Here is a 25,303-nt window from a genome sequence, read left to right as displayed (position 1 = left end):
TAAAAATCAAAGCTGCGAATGTCGTATGGTGTCGAGTCCTATTTATGGTCATGAAAACAATGGATAGGGGGGTGGGTGGGTGGGTGGCATCACCTCTATACGTTTCTCGGAATTTTTTTATAACTTAACAAGATTCATAAGTAGTACAGTATACATTGTTCGTGGCGGGATCACGGCGACTGGAAGATGCAGTCAGCGTTTTGCATCATCCCATCCAGTGCAGGTTCTATTCAAAGGATGCCATTTATGACTAGCTCGTTTTTGACTTTGAGTCGATCTGATACTGACCGAGCTGCACCACAGGTAACCCAAGCACTCGGTTTGTATTCTAGTACTCCAGAGAATTTATATATTGAAAAAAATTGAAAATTAAAGAAAATAAACTTTCTAATTTCTTGGGTTACCTGTGGCTGCACTAGTACATACTTTTGAGTGGTTACTTGGCAAAGTTGCAACAATCAAATGTGCGAAATGCGGCATTAGCAGTGGTGGGGGTGCCACGATATACAGTCATAGTTTGTAATCCCCTGGAGTAGGGTCATTAGCAGTGGTGGGGGTGCCACGATATACAGTCATAGTTTGTAATCCCCTAGAGTAGGGTCATTAGAAGTGGTGGGGGTGCCACGATGTACAGTCATAGTTTGTAATCCCCTAGAGTAGGGTCATTAGCATGGTGGGGGTGCCACGATATACAGTCATAGTTTGTAATCCCCTAGAGTAGGGTCATTAGCATGGTGGGGGTGCCACGATATACAGTCATAGTTTGTAATCCCCTAGAGTAGGGTCATTAGAATGGTGGGGGTGCCACGATATACAGTCATAGTTTGTAATCCCCTAGAGTAGGGTCATTAGCATGGTGGGGGTGCCACGATATACAGTCATAGTTTGTAATCCCCTAGAGTAGGGTCATTAGCATGGTGGGGGTGCCACGATATACAGTCATAGTTTGTAATCCCCTAGAGTAGGGTCATTAGAAGTGGTGGGGGTGCCACGATATACAGTCATAGTTTGTAATCCCCTAGAGTAGGGTCATTAGAAGTGGTGGGGGTGCCACGATATACAGTCATAGTTTGTAATCCCCTAGAGTAGGGTCATTAGCATGGTGGGGGTGCCACGATATACAGTCATAGTTTGTAATCCCCTAGAGTAGGGTCATTAGAAGTGGTGGGGGTGCCACGATATACAGTCATAGTTTGTAATCCCCTAGAGTAGGGTCATTAGCATGGTGGGGGTGCCACGGTATACAGTCATAGTTTGTAATCCCCTAGAGTAGGGTCATTAGAAGTGGTGGGGGTGCCACGATATACAGTCATAGTTTGTAATCCCCTAGAGTAGCGGCATTAGCAGTGGTGGGGGTGCCACGATATACAGTCATAGTTTGTAATCCCCTAGAGTAGGGTCAAAATTTATTTTCGTTTTGAGCCTTGTCAGTTGACATGGATATTTTTAACGGAATACAACGGATATTGATACAATTGAGAAAATCCAGCCTTTGTAGAATATCACATAATAAAAACAATTACCATTATCGTATTTATCAAGGGCACAAACCAGTATGCTTTATTGTTTATATAATGCATTTATTTATTTTAATACCCTAACATTTCGAATTGAGACCACAAGAACCAGTAAAAAACTGGGTTAAAAAAATGTGGAAATTTGACCTAGTTCACTTCGTTAGATTTGTTGTAAATACACAAGTGAGAGCACAATGACAGCTGTATGTACTAACTTACAAAGTCAGATTAGAAATTAATAACACGAACCATAAAGTCAATCGAGATGATATTCAAAACAACCCTAGAAACAATGACGACACAACCCTTCCTCGGTGCAAGACAAGCAAAGCCGAACATGACCCGCTTGTAGTAATAATAATTACAATAATTGTATTAACAATAATCAGAAACGTGGCCGTTAAAACCGGTAAGACAACCTTGAACAAACTCTAACACACGAAACACCTTATTTGGTCATTCGTAGGTTTTGGCGGAAAAAACCTTTTACACGAGTATTGTTTACCTAATATGGTGTTCAGTGTTCCCAAGGCTGTCTGTCACGTGTTTTAGCTTCCATATGTGTTCCTGCTATATCATAGTGTTTATCTCTAAAGGTTTATCTAGGAAGGCGGGGGCGGCAGAGGGATGGCTGTCGTGGAGGTATCGTTGCTTGCGGTACTATTCTCTGCAGGCGACTTGGGTTCTGGCGCAGGCTCGGGTTCACTCGCCTCAGGCTTCTCAGAGGACAGGCCTGGTTGCGTGGTGACTGGGGACGAATCGTCATTCCCGCTCTCTTCGCGCATGGCATCTTCGTAAGCAGCCATGTCCTCGGGCCAGTCCTCCTCTGGGTTGGGCTTGCACTTGCCGCAGCAGAAGTTGAAGCAGAAGAAGCAACAGCAACAGCAGAAGTAACAACCCGTGATGACACCGCAGCAGAAAAATAATGCCTGGAGGGGGAGGGGGAGGGATTAGTGATACGGAAAAAGACAGCATGGGTTATAATACCTAGGGGAGGAGGGGTGGGAGAGTTAAAGAGGTGGGTGGGGGGGGGGGGGGGGCGGTGGTTGAAGCTTCAGTAGAGTGTCACGGTTATTGGATTCGCCAACCTTCCTATAGATAGAGAGGGCTTATACAACATAACCATAAAATTGGGATGGACTATGCGATTGAGGGCTCAATTTATCAATTTGTTTTCGCCGGTGGGAGAGCGCTATATGATCACACCTCTCACATCACTATGCATGGTTTGAAAGCACCATTCAGTATCCGAAAATAAAGCACCATTGAGTATCCGAAAATAAAGCACCATTGAGTATCAAAGGGAACAGCCCTACTCACCTTACACCAACCACTGTTGAGTCGGAAATATAACTTGACATTCTGCAAGAAAGAACCGACATCGTAATGAAGACAAAGGTACCGTGAGATACCAGTCGTATAGTGCTCCGTCCTTGCACAGTTGTATCAGGAACATAAAAGTATGTTTATTGATTTGGATGAAGGTGAAAAAGTGTAAACACAATTAAACTATCATGCATTCAGTGGTGATCATAAACTAGCACCACTAAATAAGTGGAAAATAAAACTCGAGACATGAAAGTCTAAGGTTCATATAAAGACAATATTTTGTTCCTACCCACGTTCGGCACCAAGTGTCTATGTAACGTACTGTCATTCTAAATACCCATGATATGTGTAACAATAATTAAGCACTGCTTTGTACAAGGTCCGATAGTCCAAGACTTTGATGGGGGAACGGCGGGTCTGTAGATAAATATGTGTTTGCTATACAAAGAAGAGAACGCTGTTATTGACGTCAAGAAATTGGCAGACCAAAAGAACCGCGACGGTATTTTTATTTATTATTGTTATTTGTACGTGTCTGAGCGTTTTCCCATAGAGAACAGTCAAAACAAATTATAGTCCATCCTTTAGAGTCGATGGTACAGGGCCGTAGCAGAGGGTGGGGCACTGGGGACAGCCACCCCTCCTATATTTTCAAAAATTAAAAAAAGAATGACCAGTAGGGTCGTGGCTGTGCCCCCGATATTCTCTAAGTGTTTCAGTATTGTGCCTCCCAATATTTCGAGGCTACAGCTCTGTAGTGTAACGAGCAACAAGTTGGAACCTTAGTTTCCTTAGAAGCGATAGATAAGGAGAGCAATCGATAAGGAGAGCAATCGATAAGGAGGCGGTGGTTCTAGGCACTCTTGCTCATGGCGGACATGTTCCTGGCTAACAAAGTGGCAGTCCCTTCAAGCAACTGTCCTCAGTACCCAGTTCTTTCGCTTCAAGCAGATGTCCTCAGCCAAGTTAAAAGTTGTAGTTGATAACAGAGATCTCCAATGCATGCATCTACTATTTTTTCCCATTTCGCTGCCTTCGCTTGGTTATCTTCACATGAGCTTGCCAAGTCAAGGAAACCTGGGTGAAACCTAGAAAACAGGATTCGCTCAGCCCTATGTCCAACTATAGCCAGTCCCTCAGTTATGCCTTTATGGCAGTGGCCAGATGTTGGGTATTGCTACCCGCATTCTCCTCACAGAACTCAACTACGAAATTTACAGGCTTCAGATCGGGGAAGCGATCATGCAATTCTTTATTCCACTCGGTAGTAAAGTGCGGATCCACGAGCGTGCCATCCAGGTCTACTACCTCCAGGCCGCTATGGCTACTCCGCATCAGCCCGTGCAGTATACTGTACGCGCCTTCATTCCGCAGCAAGTTCTTGCCAATGCGCAAGACTCGGAGGGTTTTATTTTTACGCAGGGACTGGCCGATTTGTGCTGCGCCTTCCTTGGAAATGAAGTTTCCACAAATCACCAGCTCTTCCAGCGCCTTATTGGCCGAGACGATGTCCGACAACGCCTTCGCACCTACATCGTGTATATAATTCCAAGAAACGTCTAGGAACTTGAGGGTTCTCGTCTTCTGGAGTCCGTTCGCCATGGCGATGAGACCTGATACCTCCAGGTGGTTGGAGTTCAACAAAAGTCTGGTGAGGTTTCGATTGGTTAAAAGGACTTGTCCCATGCTCGACGCGAACTCGTCACAAAGAATATTATGCGAGAGGTTCAGCTCGGCGAGCCTGCACTTGAGAAGGATGGAAGACATGAGGGGCTCTATAGCTTCATCTGTCAGGCTATTTCCAGATAGATTTAGAATCTCCAAGGAATCGTTCAACTCTATTAGCTCGCCAACAGCCGACATGCAGGCTTTTTGGAGATTATTTCGCGATAAGTCCAACTCCTTTACGCAGGTGTTTTTAACAAGGCCCTTAGCAACGAGCCGAGCTCCCTCGTTTCCAAGACACGTGTTTGATAACACCAGCCGCGTGACAAACATGGAGGGGAATAACTTCCTAACGATAGCTGAAATGTTGACAGGACCGACTGGGCACCCCGTTAGATCCAAGGCCTCGGATTTACGGTTTTGCTTGAAGTAGGTCACTGGGTCTTTAGATGGAATTGCTGGTTCTTGATCGGAATCATAATCGTAGTCTTCTTCATCGGAATCGAGAAGTTCTCTACTTCGCGGGCGATGCAGTCGCAACTGTTTTAACTTCTCCTTTTCCTCCTCCTCGGCTTGGCGGACTTTCTTCTTGGAGCCCGCCATTAGACGAAAGGCGTTGGTGATTTTGGGGTTGTTCTCGGTGAGCTGTTTGGCACGAAGCCTTGAATCCATGTTCGTTTGCGTTTCTTCTGTACTCTCGTATTTGCTAGTACTTGTCGGCGAGGTCGCCTCTTGTGGTACATTGCCTGCTTTAGAGCGCACCATCTCTTTGAGACCAAAATAAAAACACTCTTTGGGAATACAAACACTGTTTGGGAATACAGGTGGTCAGCTCACAATTAGAAGCGGCGGCCCCGGTGCTCTAAACACTAGAGTAACCATAAATCAGCACAAATACTCAAGAGTTTCCTCCATTACGACTGTGCTTACCACGACACTACAATTGCTGTGGTCATCCTTATGCGTTTAAGTATTTATGCCAGACCTTAATTATAATGAATAATTGAAAACATTTATCACGAGGATCGCGTGCCGATCAGTTACTGTCTTATCGTACGGATAGGACTTTTTCTAAATTACTACTCGCAGAAACGCGATCTCTGCCATATCACGCAAATGTTGAATTCCGTGATTTGTAGGTCTTGTTTTCAAACAGTTTTCTTCAAAAGATTGAATAAATCATGATCCCCGCAGCATTTCTACTGGCTCGAGAAATGCGGTACTCTTTTAAAAGACACCAATAGGGAGGCTTGCACGGAAAGCTGAGGAAAACCACAAACAAATATTATCTAGATTTAAACCTAGATTAACATGGCACTCATAATACTTGTCACTTCGTAAAGATTTGTGTACATTGCTCCTGATTTTGAGAAGTTTTCTGCATAGATATCAGTTCAAGGAAGACTTTTTCGAAAATGATATTTTACAAGGTATTCCGGTTGGGAAACTAACACTTTACACCTACGACTTATGTTCGACAAACAAGAAATTTGAACTCTATAGTTTCTCAAATTAATTTTCCAGGGACAATAATTCCGAGAGATACTGATGAAGATTGTAGAGAAATCATTCTTTTCTTTTGTTGCTGAATCATTTAGTAATGTTTCACCGCATTTTAAGGTTGATTATACTAAAAAAAATATAAATAGTTTTCTTTCACAACTAATGTTCTTATGGCCAGCTTTCGTGTCATGTTTTTAGTGCTAAAAAAAGCAAACAATAGCAACAATAACAACAAGTAAATTTTGATTTGAGAAAACAATGGTGTAAAACTCACCTCTTCTCCAAACTGTTCTGCGATATATAATCCCATATTGCCATATTTATCATATATTTCCCGTTTGCTGGGATCGGAGAGTATACTATGCGCATGGTTGATTTCTTTAAACTGGAAAAAAATAATGTTATCAGTAAACATTATATCAAATGGGGGGCTCTGTAAAAAAAAACATGAAACGCAAAATCTTTGAATACAACAAAAAATATTGGAAAAGAAATGAAAGACAATGTTCCTATTCATGACAGGTCATCAGTCAGAAATGGACATGCCATCAGTCGGTGGAACTTTATATAATTATATATATAGATATATTTTTGTTTGGTCACTATAAAAACACACCAAGTTTGAAAATATCTCATGTCTAAGAGCTTATGACAAAAACATTATCAGGATCTCTTTCACACGAGCCAGAATGTCGAGCGCAAAGAGAGTCCCGGGTCTGGACTAAAAGAGAACTGGGCTCTAGATGCTATAAAAAGAAACTCTTGCTCATTGGTGCTGTCTCCATAACCACTGTTTACAGAATCACAAATCACAATTACTCCATTGAGTAATTCATGTGGTAGAAATTTTACACTGGATTGTAGATTCAATATTAAATTTAACATTTATCCATCAAAATAACTAGGGCCTGTTTGGTGCACAAATAATACCCCCCCCCTCTTTCAAAAAAGTCTTTCTTCCGCTCCCAGGCAGAAAGTGGTACTCACTTTTTCAGTAGCTTCAGGGTTATCCCTATTCTTATCTGGATGGTGTTTCAAGGCCATCTGGAATCATAGAAATAGAAAGTTTGAATAAAAGAAATAAAAACAGCACCTGCCTTAATTATGAAGCACTAGATTTATCAATTTTTGGCATTCCCACTCAGGGCTCATTCTGGCACAAATAATAATTGTTAATGATAATCATTATTGGCTATTTGGCTATTTCTTATCGATGCAGAGTCATTTTCTATTGATTAATTTCCATCTCCACAAAGTTGGAAAAGTGAGCCATTGATTTGTGGGCTGCTGGACTGTCAATGAATGAAAACAATTGCTTGGGAACATACAAATGCACATTTTTTTTATTTTCGGGTTAACAACATGCTATATCCCTTGCAGACAATTCACCATGAAAAGTCAAATTTTGCGCCCTTCATGAAACATACACAAAAAAAGAACTTTGACACTTGGCGTATGATAAATATTGTTCATATCAAAGTCAGATGTGCCTTACCTTCCTATAAGCCTTTTTAATCTCTTCTGGAGTAGCATCATGCTCAACTCCAAGAATTTCGTACAACGAGGCCCCATCCTTCCTGCAAAACAGTACTCATTTAAGTGATCTCATATAACAAGGCCCTGCCCTTCAGTGATCTCATGCAATGAGCCCACCTTAGTGATCTCAGACAACAAGGAATCATTCTTAGTGATCTAATACAACGAGAGATCATTTTTGGTGATCTAATGCAACAAGGGATCTATCTAAGTGGTCTCACTGACCCAAGACATGGGTCAATATATAGCTGATCCAAAATAAGGGTTGATATATCACTGATTTAAAACATGGGTCAACATATCACTGATTTCTTTTGTTATTCAGCAAACTATTGGGTGCCATGTACACCCCCGCTCTTTGTCCATTCCTGGCCGTCCTTCCACCTCTGTCCATTCCTGGCCATCCCTCCCCCTCTGTCCATTCCTGGCCGTCCCTCCCCCTCTGTCCATTCCTGGACCTCCCTCCCCCTCTGTCCATTCCTGGCCTTCCCTCCCCCTCTGCTCATTCCTGGCCGTCCCTCCCCCTCTGTCTATTCCTAGCACTTCCTCACCCTCCATCCATTCCTGGCCCTCCCTCACCCTACATCCATCCCTGGCCCTCCCTCCCCCTACATCCATTCCTGGCCCTCCCTCACCCTCCATCCCTGGCCCTCCCTCTCCCTCCATCCATTCCTAGCCCCCCCCCCCCCTCACCCTCCATCCCTAGCCCTCCCTCCCCCTTCATTCCTGGCCCTCCCTCCCCCTCCATCCATTCCTGGCCCTCCCTCCACCTTTGTCCATTCCTGGCCCTCCCTCACCCTCCATCCATCCCTGGCCCTCCCTCACCCTCCATCCATTCCTGGCCCTCCCTCACCCTCCATCCCTGGCCCTCCCTCTCCCTCCATCCATTCCTAGCCCCTCCCCCCCTCACCCTCCATCCCTAGCCCTCCCTCCCCCTTCATTCCTGGCCCTCCCTCCCCCTCCATCCATTCCTGGCCCTCCCTCCACCTTTGTCCATTCTTGGCCCTCCCTCACCCTCCATCCATTCCTGGCCCTCCCTCACCCTTTGACCATTCCTGGCCCACCCTCATCCTACATCCATTCCTGGCCCTCCCTCCTACTCCATTCCTGGCATTCTCTTCCCCTCTGTCCATTCCTGGCCATCCCTCCCCCTCTGTCTATTCCTGGCCATCCCTCCCCCTCTGTCCATCCCTCCCCCTCTGTCTATTCCTGGCCGTCCCTCCCCCTCTGTCCATTCCTGGCCATCCCTCCCCCTCTGTCTATTCCTGGCCCTCCCTCACCCTCCATTCATTTCTGGCCCTCCCTCACCTTACATCCATCCCTGGCCCTCCTTAACCCTCCTTCCATTCCTGGCCTCCCTCACCCTCCATCCATTCCTGGCCCTCCCTCATCCTCCATTCTAGGCCCTCCCTCTCCCTCAACCTCCATCCATTCCTGGCCCTCCCTACCCCTTTGACCATTCCTGGCCCACCCTCCCCCTCTGTCCATTCCTGGCCCTCTCACTAAGGACAAAAAACTACATCAAATGATTTACACTAATTTGATTCTAAATAATCTGTCTTGTTTCATTGCACAGCTACTGACTTTGTCACCATGTTTAAAAAAGTCCAAAATTTACCAGAATTGTGTGTAAAAGTGTACAAGTACAAAGTACATATTTTGTGAAAAATGGACTAAACAGCAAGCTTAGGTTAGGCATTGGTTAGAGCATGCCTGCAACGATAAATACTAAGATTACAGTCAGACCTAAATACATACAACAGAGGTTATTTGATGAAACCAGGAAACATCCTTTTTACTGGATTGTAAGAAAGAAGTGCCAAAATATCATTTGTGTATCAAAATACACATCCAGATCTACATTGGAAAAGCACAAATAAATCTTGATAAACAGGATAGATACACTGCAATCTGAACATAATGATTATGTGGATTCTAAAATGCCAGCGTTTATCTGATAAGTCAGAGAGGTGCATACAAAAGCACTTGATGTCACCTGAGGCTACAATTATCATTTAACTGCTAATGTAAGTATAAACTAAAGATCAAGTCTACCATGGTAAAAAAAAAAAACAAAACAAATTGAAATACTCTATGGAAATATAGTCTGTCAAAAAGATACTTTAATATTAGATACTTGGGTTTTTAAAGGTGCGAAAACAAGTTAGCTAATCGAGGTTTCACACAATTAAGAATAATAAACATGTTATGAAATCAACAACAACCAGCTGTGGAATAACATCACAAAGAAAACAAAGACAGACAAAAAACTTTGAAATCTTCTACAGGCGATCCTAGATAGACTATAAGAGCCAGAAAATCCGTAAGAATCTAGCCTAGTTGTCAGCCTTTAAAAAACTGGATTCCGGCTATAGTTTGTTTTGAGTCACACACGACTTTGTATACCAAAACTTTGACCATGAATAGGACTAAACTTAGGTATAAACACAAACTAAAACACAGAGGTTTGTTCCGTTCAAGGTGTTGTTATATCTGTTTTGTATCAGGCTTGACATAATAATAATAACCCAAGAACATCATAGTCTAAACCAAGATCGATTTGACCATTACTTCACCAAAATGGTGGAAAGCTCTAGATGAAATCACAGTTTTTATCCAATCAAACAATGATCACTAATAGATTAAGATTCCAAACCAGATAGTCTAATTCCACGCTAATTCGGGACCTTTTCAAAATTAGTTTTCGGGCTGATATTTTTGCTAGTTCCAAATCTAAAATTATAATGTGATTCATAATCATCGATCCAACTCGTCACACCTCGAAGATTAGAAAATCAGGGCGAAGGCGCACTAAATCTCAAAGAATTACAGACAATTCTATTACCCCATCTATACTGAGCATTCTTTCGACCTCAAAATCATTTGAACGATGCATAAAAGCAATGTTTACATATAAATGAGACGGGAGTTTGACTGCTGTTCTGGACTAGATAACGGAGCTCGCTCAGATAAACAAGCACACGAGAGTCGAGGTACGAATTTTCGACGTCAAAACACAACATTTATGCACATAAACTTTTCCTATGGTATCATTTATACATAATCGAAAATCAGTGGGTTATTCGACGCTAAACAGCTACCTACTTCCCTCAAAATATCCGAATGTCCAAAATATTCGAATAGAGCTGAATCCCTCCCTCGTCCACCAGAGCTTCGCAAGCAAATATCGAACTTAATCGCAATCTTTCTCACGTTTCAGAAGGTTGTTGATGTGTTCCATTCTCCTTCCCCCCTCCGTCGGTGTAAGGGGCCATTCCTAAAGGGAATCATTTACAAAATAGCTCCAACTTCTCTCCGCCATCAAAGCCTCTATGCATGGAACTCTCTCCACACAGACTTATCTGTGACGTCACTTTGTGGCCGTATCTCGTCAAAGGCACATGGGGGGGGGGGGGGGGGGGGGGGGGGGGGTAGGAGAAAATCAGTAGGAAATTAAAAGCGAGAGCGAAAAAGAATTCCTTTACTTCGAAAAATCTGGTATTCTTAGAAAACACACGACTGATACGGAAGTAAAATAAGCGATTCTGCTTTTCACATAATATGCACATTAAAATGTATTTTTTTTATCCTCTTTCCTATGAATTGTATTAATATCTCCATAGGACTTGGAAAGCCCGTGATATCTAAACAACAAGTTTATGGGTCTCAATTTCCGTAACTTCATCCTTTTGGGTTTGCTGGAGAAAATTCTCACTGCCTTCGTTTTAATATGACTAGTACCTACATCATGGTTACAAACTATATATGAGGTGTAGAAAAAAGGATAGACATGAAAAAATAGTTATGCCTTATTTACCAATTTCTTCGGTGCAAGGGAAGAAAAACTGGCAATTCACTTCCAAAATAAAGTAAGGCAGAAAAAAATAAGTGAATAGAAATAATAGTTATGATTTATTTTACATGTTTGACATCGGAAACTCTAATAATAATAATAATAATAATAATAATACTAATAATAATATAATACGGATCAAGACCTGTAGGACGCCCGAAGCTCCGCTTCAAGGACTCATGCAAGCGTGATATGCTCGCAATCGGCCTCGACGTGGACAACTGGGAGAAGCTTGCCGAGGATCGCAGCAGATGGAGGTCTGAATGTGCTGCGGCACTCAACTCAGGGGAGTTAGAGCTGAAAAGAGAGACCGAAGAAAGAAGGCAGAGGAGAAAGGCATCCGAAACTCGAACTGGGTCAAACCCATCTCCGACGTCTGTCCTCGTTTGTCGTTCATGTGGTCGCACATGTGCTTCGCGCATTGGGCTTTTTAGTCACGGAAAGAAATGTCAACTTTCATCGCGCTGATGTCATGGACACTGACTGTCCGAAGACTGCCTACTACTACTACTACTACTAATAATAATAATAATAATAATAATAATAATAATAATAATAATAATAACAATAACAATAACAATAACAATAACAATAACAATAATAATAATAATAATAATAATAATAATAATAATATTTCTTCCACCTCCATGGTTCTTCTAATATTAAAACTTTTAGTTAAAGCTCACTTTCAGTAGTTTCTAAAAATAATACTTGTAATTAAAGCTTACTTTCAGTTGCCCAAGAAAATTTTTTATCGCACATCCAAACTTCATTTTCAAATCTAGAATTTAAGCCACAACTAGTATAATTATAGCTACATAAACATAACGCATACACTAAAGTTATTGTTCAGTAAATTATTTATGTGTTTTTAACTTGATTCACATTTGGGTTCTCTGTCAACATATCTGATCTGTGTCTAAAGCTTTCAATATTTATTCTTGTTTGTGTGCCTGGAATACTTGTGATTTATATTTTTTATATCAGTGGTTATCCTGGATTTATATCCCTGACAGATATATTGATAATTAATCTGTATTGATAAATCAATACAAATCAAACTATACTCCCCATTCAGGAGAAAAAAAAATAAGTTATTTCGCGACCCCATGGCGTGATTAATATTAGAATCTCCAGCAGAACTCCCACAAAATTAGCCCATAGAAATCACCATTACTGAAATATCGAGTTTGAATGCCGCTGGTCTGTGACGTCACAACTTTAGGCCAATAAACAATCACAACAGAGAATCAATTAGATTTTTTTTTCCGAAGCCATAGCCTGGTACTTAACCGACAAAATTTCAATTAAAACTGCGAAGGGCCTTCGTGAAAAAAAAAGTCTTTATTCTTATGTATATTAAAGGAGGTAGTGCGGAGTTCGGTGGCAAATGCGCCGGAAATATCGACATATCTTCCGTGGATTTCAGCTGAAAATTACTATGCACACCTATCAATATGATGATGGTTCGAAAGAATATCGCGTCATGGCGGCTCAAATCGTGACCTCTTGCTCACCTTTCGTCGGGCATCTTCTCGTATGCCATTATTTTTCCGTTGTAGAAAGTGGCTCAGCCGGCGATACCGCTTCGTCGCCGGTTATTCCCATCAAATCCGTAAACCCGCCATTTTTCTTGACTGTCAACCTCGAGTGATTCGTCCGCACATGCGCAATGAGTCGCAATGTTCGCTTCGGCCAGGTGGTTTCTTGTGTTTAGAAATTCACGGCGGATTTGAATAACAAGGGCGATCCTCAACATACCAACTATGACGATTAAACATGCTGGAATTTAATTTCGTATTTTCTAGCTTGAGGCTTGCTATCAACAAAATAACTACAATACGCATTTCTCTGCCTTGTCTGGGTTGGGATTAAGGGACACGGTTCCACGGTGGGGGGAATCCAAACATCGTGAACTTCGATTGAATTAATGATATTATGTAGTATCCATTAAAACCTGAAATTTGTATTCTAAATATTCAACAACGCCAAGTGAAATAACGACAAGGGTATACCTAAGCGACATGTGCGTTCAGAATGGGGAAATTTTATTTTTACTCAGGGTTCCCACTAGTAGAGTAAAGGCTTGCTCGGTAGATTGAGTGAGCCCAGTACACCAAAACCACACGCATACGTTAAATCTTGAGGCTTCCAGAAACTGTTAAAAAATCGCTTCAATAAAAAGATGTGCTAAATGGATGAGTAGAGCTTCGGTCCAGATACCTGTAAGCATACCCTAAAAGCTCGGTCCCTGTCTTTTGGAGCTCCTAATCCAATAAGCCCTCCCAAGCCAAAATTTTCTAATAAGCCTACCCCCTACTATCTAGATTAGCCCTCTCTATATTAAACACTCTCCCACTAAAATTAACAAATAAAAAACGTTTTGAAATAGGCCCCCCTTTCTCCAATATGTCATCTCTCCCCCTTCGAAAAAAGTAGAGACACCCACTCCCTAAGGACAAAACACGAAGAGCCAAACCTCACCACACCAATTGTTTTATAAGAACCTTAATAAAAACGTCCAGCCTGAGATTTTACAAATTTGTAAGAACATGTTAAGAAAATGCCCTGGCTCTGACAGCAACAAAATATGTTTTTTCCTAGAGTGATATTCAGATTAACGTCAGTGTTCGCTCATGCAAACTGTTCATAGATTCTCTCCACTCGCCGTGAGTAACGAAGGCACATTCAACACATTGATACGCTCCTATAGACAGGCTCCTGCCTGTGTTTTACCCTTATCTCTAAAAAAAATAGATTTTGGGTCAATATTATTGTGCTACAACTCGAAAGCGTCCACATACAAATTTACCATACACGATGCACGAGTGCCCTACGAGTACCATACACGATGCAGGAGTGCTCTACGAGTACCATACCAGTGCCCGAGTGCTCTACGAGCACCATACACGATGCACGAGTACCCTATGAGTACCATACACGATGCACGAGTGGCCTACGAGTGCCATACACGATGCACGAGTACCCTATGAGTACCATACACGATGCACGAGTGTGCTACAAGTACAATACACGATGCACGAGTACCCTATGAGTACCATACACGATGCACGAGTGCTCTACGAGTACCATACCAATGCCCGAGTGCTCTACGAGTACAATACACGATGCACGAGTACCCTATGAGTACCATACACGATGCACGAGTGTGCTACGAGTACCATACACGATGCACGAGTGTGCTACGAGTACCATACACGATGCACGAGTGTGCTACGAGTACCATACACGATGCACGAGTGTGCTACGAGTACCATACACGATGCACGAGTGTGCTACGAGTACCATACACGATGCTCGAGTGTGCTACGAGTACCATACACGATGCACGAGTGTGCTACGAGTACCATACACGATGCACGAGTGCCCTACGGGTACCATACACAATGCACGAGTACAATACACGATGCACGAGTGCCCTACGAGTACCATACACACTGCACGAGTGCCCTACGAGTACCATACACGATGCAAAATATCAGCAACAAAAAGTAACTTATTCAGCGCTTAGGAAAAAGGCCAGAATTCTTTTTTAAAGATTTTATTTTTCGCCGTCCTATTCTCTGGTGTGACGGGCGCAGTCAATTCTTATTTTTTTATGTTTGATTATTTTGTTTTATTTGCCACCCAGAGAGGTCACGTAATCTCTTCGCGCCCTATTGTTTTCTCAAGCGCGAGGACGAGCGGGAAAAAAGGTAGACCTGTAGACCAACAACGAGATATTTTTCTGCTATGCCCAGAAAAAACAACGAATTACGTTTATTCTAATAAATTTTTGGTCAAGCGACTTGACATTTATTGCGTTTTTGACATTTTTGGAGTACGTTGTTTTTTTTTTTCGTCTTCGTTTTTGTGGGGTTCCTGTGGTTGTTGTACCATGTTTCTTTGTTCATTCTAGCGTCGCCTAAATCACCATTCTATAATAATGATGGATACTAGGAGCATCTCCTAGCCTTATTTCTCATTAGTTTAAGTCTGAGACTTGTCAGGTCTGTGATGATATGTTCTAGCTGATTGTATGTCTTTCATAATGGCAAATGACTGACGATTTTTCCTTATATGATCGACAATGTCGAGATGATTTCAAGACGTGAGCTCACGATGCCAAACTCACCTTGTGTTGTCAATGATGTAAGTTCGTTTTCTTTGCTGGCTAATTAGCTAATTTAACGTTTCTTTTTCTGTCTGCTTCATGTTCTTTAAGTGCTGTGTAGGTGCTTTTGTTTTTGTCCTGTTTTCTGTTTGTTGTTCTGTTTGTGTTTTTAGGCGACGTGAAAATGACTTCTAGTTGATGATGATAAACACTGCGCAAATCTGAGTAAGCAGCATCCTGCTCTCACTGATAACAGCCTGGTGTCTCTGAAACTAGCCTCAAACCACGTCCACACGTGTCAGGAGTTTGTTTGAAATACCTACACATATACAAATCAGCGTTTCAAACAAAAGAGAACGTCTAAGGCTAAATTCAAGCGTCGTATTATCCATGAGCCGTATTCGATGCAAATGCATGGAAATGAAGATGAAACAATCGACTTGATTCATTTACATTGAATACGGCCATGGATAATACACTGTTTGAACTCAGGCTAATAGTCCTTTCAATCTAGGAAAATTTATAGCCGAACCTAAAGGTAAATGCAATGCAAACAACTTCCCAAAAGTTTACCAAAGTTCTCTTGCGGGAACACCTTGAAATTTGTCAATAAACAATTTTTTTTAGATTCTATTGTTATTCATGAGACAGCGATCATGTTGAGAGTGTGTTAGCGGAGGGTTAGTGGCCATGAATAATAATAGAATACAAGACTGCTGAAGAAATTGTTTATTGTTGAATTTCGAGATGTTCCCATAAGATAACTTCTGGGAAGTTATTAACACATTGACCCCTCAACCGGCCTGTACCAGCTTTGGGAAGTACCCACAACCCAAAAAATTCATAAATTCAAAATAAACACAACAAGATGAAGATACTCAGGCATCAGTCTAAGTCAGATGGTTTTTTATAAGTCTTTTCACCCCGAAGCCAAACGAATCAATTCCAGGCCATACAGACCCAGAATAGCAGTGTAAACAATTTTGGAATCAATTTGGTTTCAGAAAAGACAGCATTTAGGAGAGCTGTGGTGATTCATTAGAAAATTATTTTCTCATCCGGGCAAAGCCAAACAAGAAAAAATCATCATGAATCCACCTTTGCTTGCAAATATCCATAAGCAAAGCACTCAATTGTGCCCCAAAAGACTTCATGATGTCCTGAGACACTCTCCTAATATGCTCATAGCTGTATTTTTGATGAAAAATACAAGCAACCATCAACTTGTGCTTCCTTCAGCACATCGACGAGGGATTAAAAGTGAGGACCGCAAAGCACTGTTGGAAAGCTTGGATACCGCTGACTAGGTGCAGCTGTGTTTGACTTTGACGGGCTGTATAAAACTCAGAATAGGGGGGGAGGTATCTGTTTTCAGTCTGTTTTTTTGTAAATTCAGCTCCAAAAAAGCCAGGAGTCAATGGGTTAAGGACATGCCTCTCTTCCATTTAAGATCGAAATAATTTGTGTTGCACATATTTTTACTTTTGTATGTTAAACAGATTGACTGGACAATAATTTTCAGTTGAGGCTGGGCCGTTCTTATTTTAAACAAAGTTGGAAATTCTATTAAAGAAAAAAATAATGTTATTGTTTTTGTTTATTACCGTATTGTTTGGCCTCGGTCAGTATTTTATAGACCTAACGGACCTCCCAGCTGGTAAATAACATATCTAAGGAAAGGAAACACTTCCAGACCTCAGCATGATATTTGCATAAATTTCAACCCAAAAAACAAAGCTGTTGATAAAACCCAAATTATCTGCACTTTTTCAGTTTGATGTTATAAGTAGCTTTGAAATAAATTGTGTGTGAATACAAACAAACAAAAGGCCAGATACAGATATCTGCATTAGCATGTCTCACTTTAACTCACTTCTCTGAGTTGGAACTTCGAAATTACATTATAAAGATTATTAGTTTTATCCTCCAAATTAGGACCCCCGAAAATCAAAGATGTAAACATGATAAACATAGACAAACAGGTGGTACTTTAATGTGATCAAATGATAAGATACCTGAATATATCCAAACAACAAATGGATAACATGCAGTCTGCTTATACCTCTTATTCCTACAATATGGCATCTGGTTCTTAAATCTTGATTAAAACAAAGTCTTCTCACAAGTTATAAAACCTATAGCTTATGCAGCACTATTGGATCTCAAGCACAATAAAATGTTACAAGGGCTGAAATGAAGACTAAATAAAACTTACTGTGTACAAGGGCATGCTGAATTATACTTACTGTGTACAAGGGCATGCTGAATAATACTTACTGTGTACAAGGGCATGCTGAATAATACTTACTGTTTACAAGGGCATGCTGAATAATACTGCTTTATTACAGCTGGCAAAAACAAGCCTGCACTCAAATTTCTATGGAATATAAGTTCAACAGATCATGGTAAGATTTCCCACTCTCATTAGAAGAGTACATACAGTACAGCAATTTACATGTGTATTTTATGAAGAAACACATTAAACTCTATGAATATTTCAGTCTACTTGTTTGTGTTTTTATAGATAGTTCCCATCGACTTATACTTTTCTTCCAGTCCTCAAAGCCACTATCAATCTCCCTTGACCTGTACAATGCTGGGATTGGCATTTTTGATACAATGCCATCTGGGTACACCTTGTAAACATGATCATGGCTCAGCCATGAAGAGGGCGGGGACACTGGTCTGTTGTTGTGGTAGCTGGTCCTGGTTGAAAAGGGTCTAGATGGGGGCCATGATACTCTGTTGATTAAACAAGTGATATTGGATTACAGTGTCACGTATGATCTACGCCTGCAATAAGAACATAGAATTTTCCAGAGAATGAAAAGGTTAAATTGGGTACCTTTTGAAAAACCAGGCTGTTTAGGTTCGAAATTGGAACTTATTTTTTATACACTGGACAATAACAGTCACTTGTCAGAATGCTTGCTGACTTTAATAATAACAATAAATGCCCTGAACACAACACAGAAACTCATGTTGTATGCAATGGACCAAATATTAATGAAAATTATCTTTCCTTACCTGCCATCAACCAGTCATGTTATCCCCACTTGTTATATTTTATACGTTTCATGTCATAAGTTATATCCACAATTTTGAAATCAACATTTGAGTGATCTTTCAAATAAGAACCTATTCTTATTCTCCAGGTTGATTAGTTTCTCATAAAAAGAGTGCTTAAAATGCCAAAATTCAGCCTGAAGGTTCTTAATACCTGTATACACAGGTGTCAATGAAATCATGTGGCTTTCACAATTATTACTAGTATGGCCCTGAACTAGAGCATATGTTATAGTAGACAAATTTAAGTCCATAGACTGAAGGCTGTTACAAGGATTTCTATTCTCCCAATAATAATAACTGAAATGCTTCAGTGTACCTACCTTTTAGAGTCGGAATAAAGGCGGGGTGCAAGTGACTCAATGCTCTCAACAGCTTTGCTTACTGGTTTGCCATACAAGGCCTTTCTCTCCATGTACGACAAGGGGTAAGTACGGGGAACCCTCCATTTACCAAACTGCACAGATGAATAGGTTGGAGTCGAGGCTAGAAAATAAGATACATATGAATCTAATAGCGTCAGCAGTTTTACAACTTAAAGATGCCGAAAAAATTACAATAAGCAAAAGTGGCAAACATTCAGTCTTTCAATGTATTTTCAAAATTTGATATGCTGTTGACCTATTGACATTCCAAATTCAATATTCCAGCCAGCTCCATCTGATAGATATGAGGGTGGTGAACATATCACAAGCTTTCATTTGAGCTCTTTAATAAGTTATATATTTTAACCATAACTAGAACAAATAACAGACTTTGCTGACTTTTTTCGAATGGTTCAAATGGGCCATGTCAAATGTACCTTCTCGGAGCCCCTCTTTGAGCAGTTCGTTTCTTCTTATAATGTCCTCAATCGCAGGCTGTCTCCGGTTACCATGGTGATCAGTAGTGCTTGGTGTGTACCCTAGTTCATTTGTGTGTGGCAATTCAGCTAGCCGCTTGAATGACATTAACCGATCAGTACTCCCTTCAGGGCAATAGTCACACTCCAAAGTGGAGCTCCCAAACACTCTAGGTCTTCTCACGGGTGGACAAAGAGGGGTTGACATACTGACAGGACGCCATGAGATGTCATTGTCCAATCCTGACTGAGTTTTTAATTTGTTTATGTCTGCATTAAATGTAGCATAATCGCTATCTAGAGAGCTAAGTGGAGAGAAACGGTTAGCACGACGCAAAGCTGCATTGGCTCTGACTATCAAAACTTCATCATCAGCTTCAAAAGTCTTATGTTTGGCATTTCCATGATTTTGTGTCGCAAATGCTGTTATATGTGAACCTGCAATGTATGTCGATGGTGGTTTAAATAAACTAATCGCTTCATTCTTTCCAATTTTAAGCTGTTGTTCTTTTTCCGCTTTCTTTCCCCCATTCAACACTCCCTCTTCCTGAGGAAGATTAACAGACTGCTGTATCGATGATGTTTCCATATCCTCGATATCTTCCTGTCTTGAATTATCTATCTGCGATGTATCATCCATCGCTAAATCCTCCATCGTTACGAGAGCAGGTTTTTTCTCGCCGTCGTCGTCTTCTTCAACATCAACTGTAAGATCTTCCATCGTTACCTTCGCTGGTATCTCGTCTTCACTCTCTGTGTTTGCTAGGTCTTCCATGGTCACTTTGGCCGGCGGGTCCGATTCGCTCTCTTCATCAGACACGGTCAGAGCGGACAGCTCTAATGGACCCCCATCCATAGAGACTAGAAAATAACAATGTTATCAATTTTTTTTAACTAAAACACTTCAAGTAGTTCAGTTGAAAATGTCCAATTAACGAGCATCTAGTTACAACAGCCTGTTTCCATGAACAGTAAAAGAACAACAAACGAACAAAACTTGTCGAGACGCCCGACTGCTCTCTTTGTTTATAGTTCCCAATTCCCGCAATGTTAGACGACCACAGGGCGCCCAAATTAAAGTTTGAAGGATAACGTTTATTTGTGACAACAAAACTCCAAAAATGCTCCGTAAGTCAAATGTCAAATGTGAGTTAAATCAAAGCAAAGAAGATTGATTGGTGATTATTACTGAATCAAAATCCTCAAATATCAATCAATTTTACCGCTAGAAATACAAAAAAAATTATTTTTTACTCCAAGGTATGGTTAATATTTAAAGAGGGTTAGAGGCGGCATGTAAAAGTATGAAAATCGGCACATTTTATAATGCACAGTACAATAAACTTTATCTATAGTCCTGATTGTGTTGTAATTTTGTTCTAGAAAACGCAGATGGATAATTCCATGCAAATAACATGGAGACACCGTCCACTTGCATTGCACTATTAGCATCTTATTACTAAAAGCAATTACCAAAAGTAAAAAAAAAACTGAAATAAATTTAACAGGGCCGTAGCAGGGGGTTGGCCACTGTGGTATGTGCCCCCCCCCCTCAATATTTTCTTAATGTTTCTGTATTGTGCCCTCCTAATATTTCTAGGCCTGTTACAGCCCTGTTTACAGAGCCATCAAGTTTTAGGGCCCTGCGTATATAGAATTCAAGGTCTTTTGGCCAATGAAAACTATTCAGTATCCCTCATTTCTCACTGTACACCCCAAAGCACATCCACAGAGGGTTAGAATAAAAATCCTCCTTCTCCTCCTTCCATGAACATCTGGTACACCAATTATCCACCAATTCCTATGTTTATTTTCTAGTTTGACCGCCACTTTTCAATGAGATTCCACCTGCTAGTTTCCCTCTCCTTTTACATAATTCATAATCTCTGATGTCTGCTAGTTTTGTTGAATTAATTCCATTAAATTTCATTTTTCAAGAAAGCCTTATTTTTCACATCACAAGATTAAACTCTGTGACAAAACTCACCATTCCTGTGTTGCCCTGTCTTTGACTGATTGTGTGGGTTATTATCATAATCCTTGATGGGGGAGATATCAGGAAACATGTCCAGTTCATTGGCTATATCCACCCCTGATGACTCCAGCACTTGGGTCAGACACATGGGGCTGGTATAGAGTGCTAGGGAGTAGCGTGAGGTCTTGATGGGGGAGACATCGGGGCTTGATGATCTACAGTGGGTGGAGTCATGGGGTTGTTGGCGGTCCTTGCATCCCATAGGACTGGATGTAACCTGGAAAATGGGTAATTTTGTTGATTTCTTTTCTTATACCATTAATATATTTCAAAAAAGATATTATATTTCCAACTTAAAGTCATATGAATTCAATTTTATTTCAATACCACACTTTCCTTTGCTGGAAATACCAAAAATTGTCTGTTATTTCACATACTGTGGACATTTTTACCCTACACTCATTTGCATTTTATTTTTTGTGCTCATTTTGCTAAAATAGCTATTTAGTAAAGAGCTGATTACACAAATACAAAATTTGGCTGAGATGTAATTGTGCAAGTTTTACAGAGAGTACCATAATCGTTAGTTAATCTGAGTGTTGGGGTGCTATGGTAGAAGCACTAAATATCATTTTTACCAGAGGGCTCTTCGGATGCTTCAGAATGGATCTGATTTTCTGCACTTCATCTGTGTGTGGGGTATTATTGTTGTGGTCTTGGTTGGTCATACCATCCCCTTGGGGGAACAATTTGCGACGGAGGGAAGATATGGATAGTTCCCTTTCCCCAGCCTCATTGCCATTGTAAAACACTTGCCCTGTAAACATGTAATTAAAATCAGACAAATACTGAGGATAACACTTTAGAAAGTATAAAGAAATTTAGGGAAGGGACTACCAAAATATATAAGATCAATTTTGACAATTCAATTCTTAGTAATTCTTAACCATGTCAATTTGTTTAAATTTCTAATAGTGATAGCCTGTGGTTGGAGGCTCAGCATGCTGTTTTCAAGCTATGTACTGTACAGATGTCCTAGGCTCTGGTGCTAGGGGGTAGGTTATAGAGGTAGGGCGGTGTAATTGAATAATTGCCCCTTACTTATTTTCTTTTGATTGAATACAGTAGTTTAAACTCGCTTACCTAGCACTTCTTCCAGGTCAAAGTCAATGGGCAAACAAAGGTCTGTTTGAACTGAAACTAAGCCAAGTTGAAAATGTTAATCTTTTTTTTTTGGAACTGCAACCAAGTCAAGTTGAATTAAGTTTTATTGTTTGTTTGAACTGCATGTGTTTAAATGCACATACAGTACACAGTTTTGGTTTACATTGCATTAGTGCATTTCAACATACCATCAGCACAAAGTTTAGGTGGTGCCGTCCTCAGACTATCAATCTGCGAGTTGCTAGATGAATTCATTGAGCTATCATTTGGAATATCTGCAGACAAAATGTCTTGTCAATTACAAATTTTTGTGTAAAAAGTTTACTTGTCTAACAACATACTTTACATACTAAGATATTAATTTCTTAATATAGGAACATTTCTAGCTTACATTTTGTATGGGGTGGTAGGGGTGAAAAGGTGACATGCTTTACTGATCTATTTGGTGTCCAAGGTGATGGAACAATTGCATCTTGAGAGAAATACTGTGAAAAGATATACAATATCATTATTTAATGTATTGTGCTTAACTTTGTGCCATATCTAACCAGCTTGATTCTTTAGCCAACCAGTAGACAAACTCCAATGAAACACACAGCCTGCTCTTTCAGTCAACACTTGCAATGGAACACTTCCCTCCAGGGCTCCTTATTTTTACCCTTACTACAATATCATTAAAACCTTAGTCATTGTTACCATAGCAATCAGCATATTCAAGCACTGTTATTACCATTATCAATCAGCGGATGTAAACACTGTCATTGCAATCAGCAACATAACCATCCCTGACCATGTGGTGTAACTAGAAAGACTACAGACAAGCTGTAGAATAACTAGATGGCCTGCGTAGGTGTTGTGTAGACAATCTATAAATCAGCAAAATGTTGAAAGGGACTGTATGCTGAACGCCTCTGTTGTTGCGCTAACGTTTCTAGTGTTAGCCCTTTGCCTTCGTCTTTTGCTCCAACGAAGGATTAACGCTTGAAACATTGGCACAACTTCTCTGTTTCACAGATGCATTCAACATACCTTTTCAACCTTGTGTTGACTTATAGCTTCTCATAATTTGTATCCTCTAAACACTCAAATTTTCTCACAAAATTCCTTTATATAGCAATATGTTGAACATGTTATTTGTACACAGTACCTCATCAACTGCAAGTTGGACCTCATGTTCTCTGCATTGCACACACAAAAAAGATGGGTGAGTTTAGTATTACAGCCAAAAACTTGACCCAAATGCACTGGCATTTATGTAGTCTAGGGCAGGTCCACCATATCCAATACTTTTCATTGCAGGTCCCTAATTCTTCCTTTCTATAGAATTCTTGATACTCACTTTATATAGTTCCTATTGCAATAAAAAATCGAGGAGTGGTTCTAACATTGTCTTTATGGTGTAAAGCCCCCCCCCCCCCCCCACCCACCCATGGATACCCCTATGTTGGAAAGGGTTGTGTTTGATAAACATGTTTAACCTTTCCAGGGTGCTGCTTGTTTCTTGGTTTGGGAATTCATCAATATCAGCCGGGCGCTAAGTAGAGAAAGGTCATGTCAAGGAAAGCAAAGAAAAGACAAAATAACTTTCAAATCAACAACAAAACATCGGGACGTTGATACTTACAAGAACAGATATTTGATCGATAGACCAACGAAACTCTTTAGGTTTTCGCTGGAATTAAATGAAATTAGATAGAAAGGTCAACCTTGGACTTCTTGCTCGCTGTGCCAAGTACAAGAAAAATGATTTCCTCTCATTTTTGGCTTCGCGATTAGCGCGAGCAAAATCGAAATTTTGATCTCCAAGCAAATAAAATGTACCACAACCGTCGCACAAAAGGTAAAAGAAGTGCCCCCCACCCCAAAAAAATATGTTATAAATTAATACCTTCTCACTGATCGGGGTCCTTGGCGTTGTAAACATAGACGGACTGAAGCCAGGGAAGTGGAGTCTATCTTCATGGTCGCTCTCGAACGGATTTCGTGTCACCTCGAGCGAGGAAACAGAGTAACTCATGCTGTCAGTCATACTGAACGACTCTGCATAAGTACGGAGATGGGTTATATTAGTAACCCATAAAAAGGCGATAAAGAGAGATAAATACTTTCGTGTTAAGTCTAAATGATAACTTTTGAACTGGACACAATTTGAAAATTTTGAATTTGCCGCTCAATCGAGGGTTGTCGGGAAATATGATCGCTTACAATGTTGGGAGAATTTAGTTCCAAAGATAATTGAAATATGCTGCTTTCTTTATTTCATGCATTGTTTAGCCTTGGCAACTTCCATGTTCTCTGAGAAGCATTCATTTTTGATTGTCTGTCTTATGTTTATTGGCGTATAATAGTGAAATTTTTTTTTCCTCTTATATAAATTCAAAAGCTCTCTCTACCTAGCCAGAATAGTTAAACCGCTGACCCTAACACCAAATTCAAGATGGCGGACAAGACGAAGGTCTCAGCGGCAAGAGAAGCAATGGAAAGTAAGGGTTTTTACGCTATTTCCCTGCGTTTAATCATCATTTGGCTACCCTTCTGAAATAAGACATAAAATAAAACCAATTACATCGCCTTTTTTATTGTACAGTGATCCCTTATATTTGTTTTTTTTCGTTGACTTTCTCCAGCGTTGACAGAGATTTCCAAGCTGCTGAATACAGGTTTAGATACCGAGACATTGGCGATATGCGTGAAGTTATGCGAAGCTGGAGTGAACCCTGAGTCCCTAGCGTCCGTAATA

The 25,303-nt window shown here is 40.6% G+C and overlaps 3 protein-coding genes across 4 annotated transcripts; all 3 read right to left on the bottom strand.

The window, feature by feature from the left end:
- Nucleotides 1-1,530: 1,530 nt before the first annotated feature.
- On the bottom strand, nt 1,531-13,083 carry LOC5509364 (dnaJ homolog subfamily C member 5). 2 transcript variants are annotated; one of them, XM_032378285.2, is made up of 6 exons: nt 12,921-13,083; nt 7,510-7,591; nt 7,002-7,058; nt 6,289-6,399; nt 2,838-2,879; nt 1,531-2,446 (listed from the first exon to the last, which is right to left on the bottom strand). In XM_032378285.2, the coding sequence occupies exons 1-6, from the start codon at nt 12,947-12,949 to the stop codon at nt 2,120-2,122; spliced, it is 648 nt and encodes a 215-aa protein (XP_032234176.1). In that variant the 5' UTR covers nt 12,950-13,083; the 3' UTR covers nt 1,531-2,119. The 2 variants fall into 2 exon arrangements, with proteins under 2 accessions (XP_032234176.1, XP_001629904.2); XM_001629854.3 differs by lacking the exon at nt 12,921-13,083 and adding an exon at nt 10,764-10,932.
- LOC5509359 (leucine-rich repeat-containing protein 74B) lies at nt 2,964-6,282 on the bottom strand. The gene has a single exon (XM_032378284.2). The coding sequence runs from the start codon at nt 5,274-5,276 to the stop codon at nt 3,987-3,989; it is 1,290 nt and encodes a 429-aa protein (XP_032234175.1). The 5' UTR covers nt 5,277-6,282; the 3' UTR covers nt 2,964-3,986.
- Nucleotides 13,084-17,482: 4,399 nt separating the features above from the next.
- Nucleotides 17,483-24,734, bottom strand: LOC5509365 (protein aurora borealis). The gene is made up of 12 exons (XM_032378305.2): nt 24,452-24,734; nt 24,188-24,235; nt 24,042-24,097; nt 23,711-23,741; nt 22,955-23,048; nt 22,752-22,838; nt 22,543-22,599; nt 22,038-22,216; nt 21,412-21,676; nt 19,386-20,285; nt 18,907-19,069; nt 17,483-18,259 (listed from the first exon to the last, which is right to left on the bottom strand). The coding sequence occupies exons 1-12, from the start codon at nt 24,590-24,592 to the stop codon at nt 18,004-18,006; spliced, it is 2,277 nt and encodes a 758-aa protein (XP_032234196.2). The 5' UTR covers nt 24,593-24,734; the 3' UTR covers nt 17,483-18,003.
- Between the last annotated feature and the right edge of the window lie 569 nt (nt 24,735-25,303).

The sequence above is a fragment of the Nematostella vectensis genome, chromosome 3, assembly GCF_932526225.1.
Source record: "Nematostella vectensis chromosome 3, jaNemVect1.1, whole genome shotgun sequence".
NCBI lineage: Eukaryota > Metazoa > Cnidaria > Anthozoa > Actiniaria > Edwardsiidae > Nematostella > Nematostella vectensis.
This window is presented reverse-complemented; position numbering and strand designations above follow the sequence as displayed.

Coding starts and splice junctions, on each gene's coding strand:
- LOC5509365 (XM_032378305.2), bottom strand. CDS start 24,592: ATGACTGACAGCATGAGTTACTCTGTTTCCTCGCTCGAGGTGACACGA. Junction 22,839..22,954: donor CCTACCACCCCATACAAAAT/GTAAGCTAGAAA, acceptor TTTTGTCTGCAG/ATATTCCAAATGATAGCTCA. Junction 21,677..22,037: donor AGCATCCGAAGAGCCCTCTG/GTAAAAATGATA, acceptor CCCATTTTCCAG/GTTACATCCAGTCCTATGGG.
- LOC5509364 (XM_001629854.3), bottom strand. CDS start 10,825: ATGGCCCCTTACACCGACGGAGGGGGGAAGGAGAATGGAACACATCAA. Junction 7,592..10,763: donor CATCAACAACCTTCTGAAAC/GTGAGAAAGATT, acceptor ACTGTTTTGCAG/GAAGGATGGGGCCTCGTTGT. Junction 6,400..7,001: donor ACCCTGAAGCTACTGAAAAA/GTGAGTACCACT, acceptor ATTTTTTTCCAG/TTTAAAGAAATCAACCATGC.
- LOC5509359 (XM_032378284.2), bottom strand. CDS start 5,276: ATGGTGCGCTCTAAAGCAGGCAATGTACCACAAGAGGCGACCTCGCCG.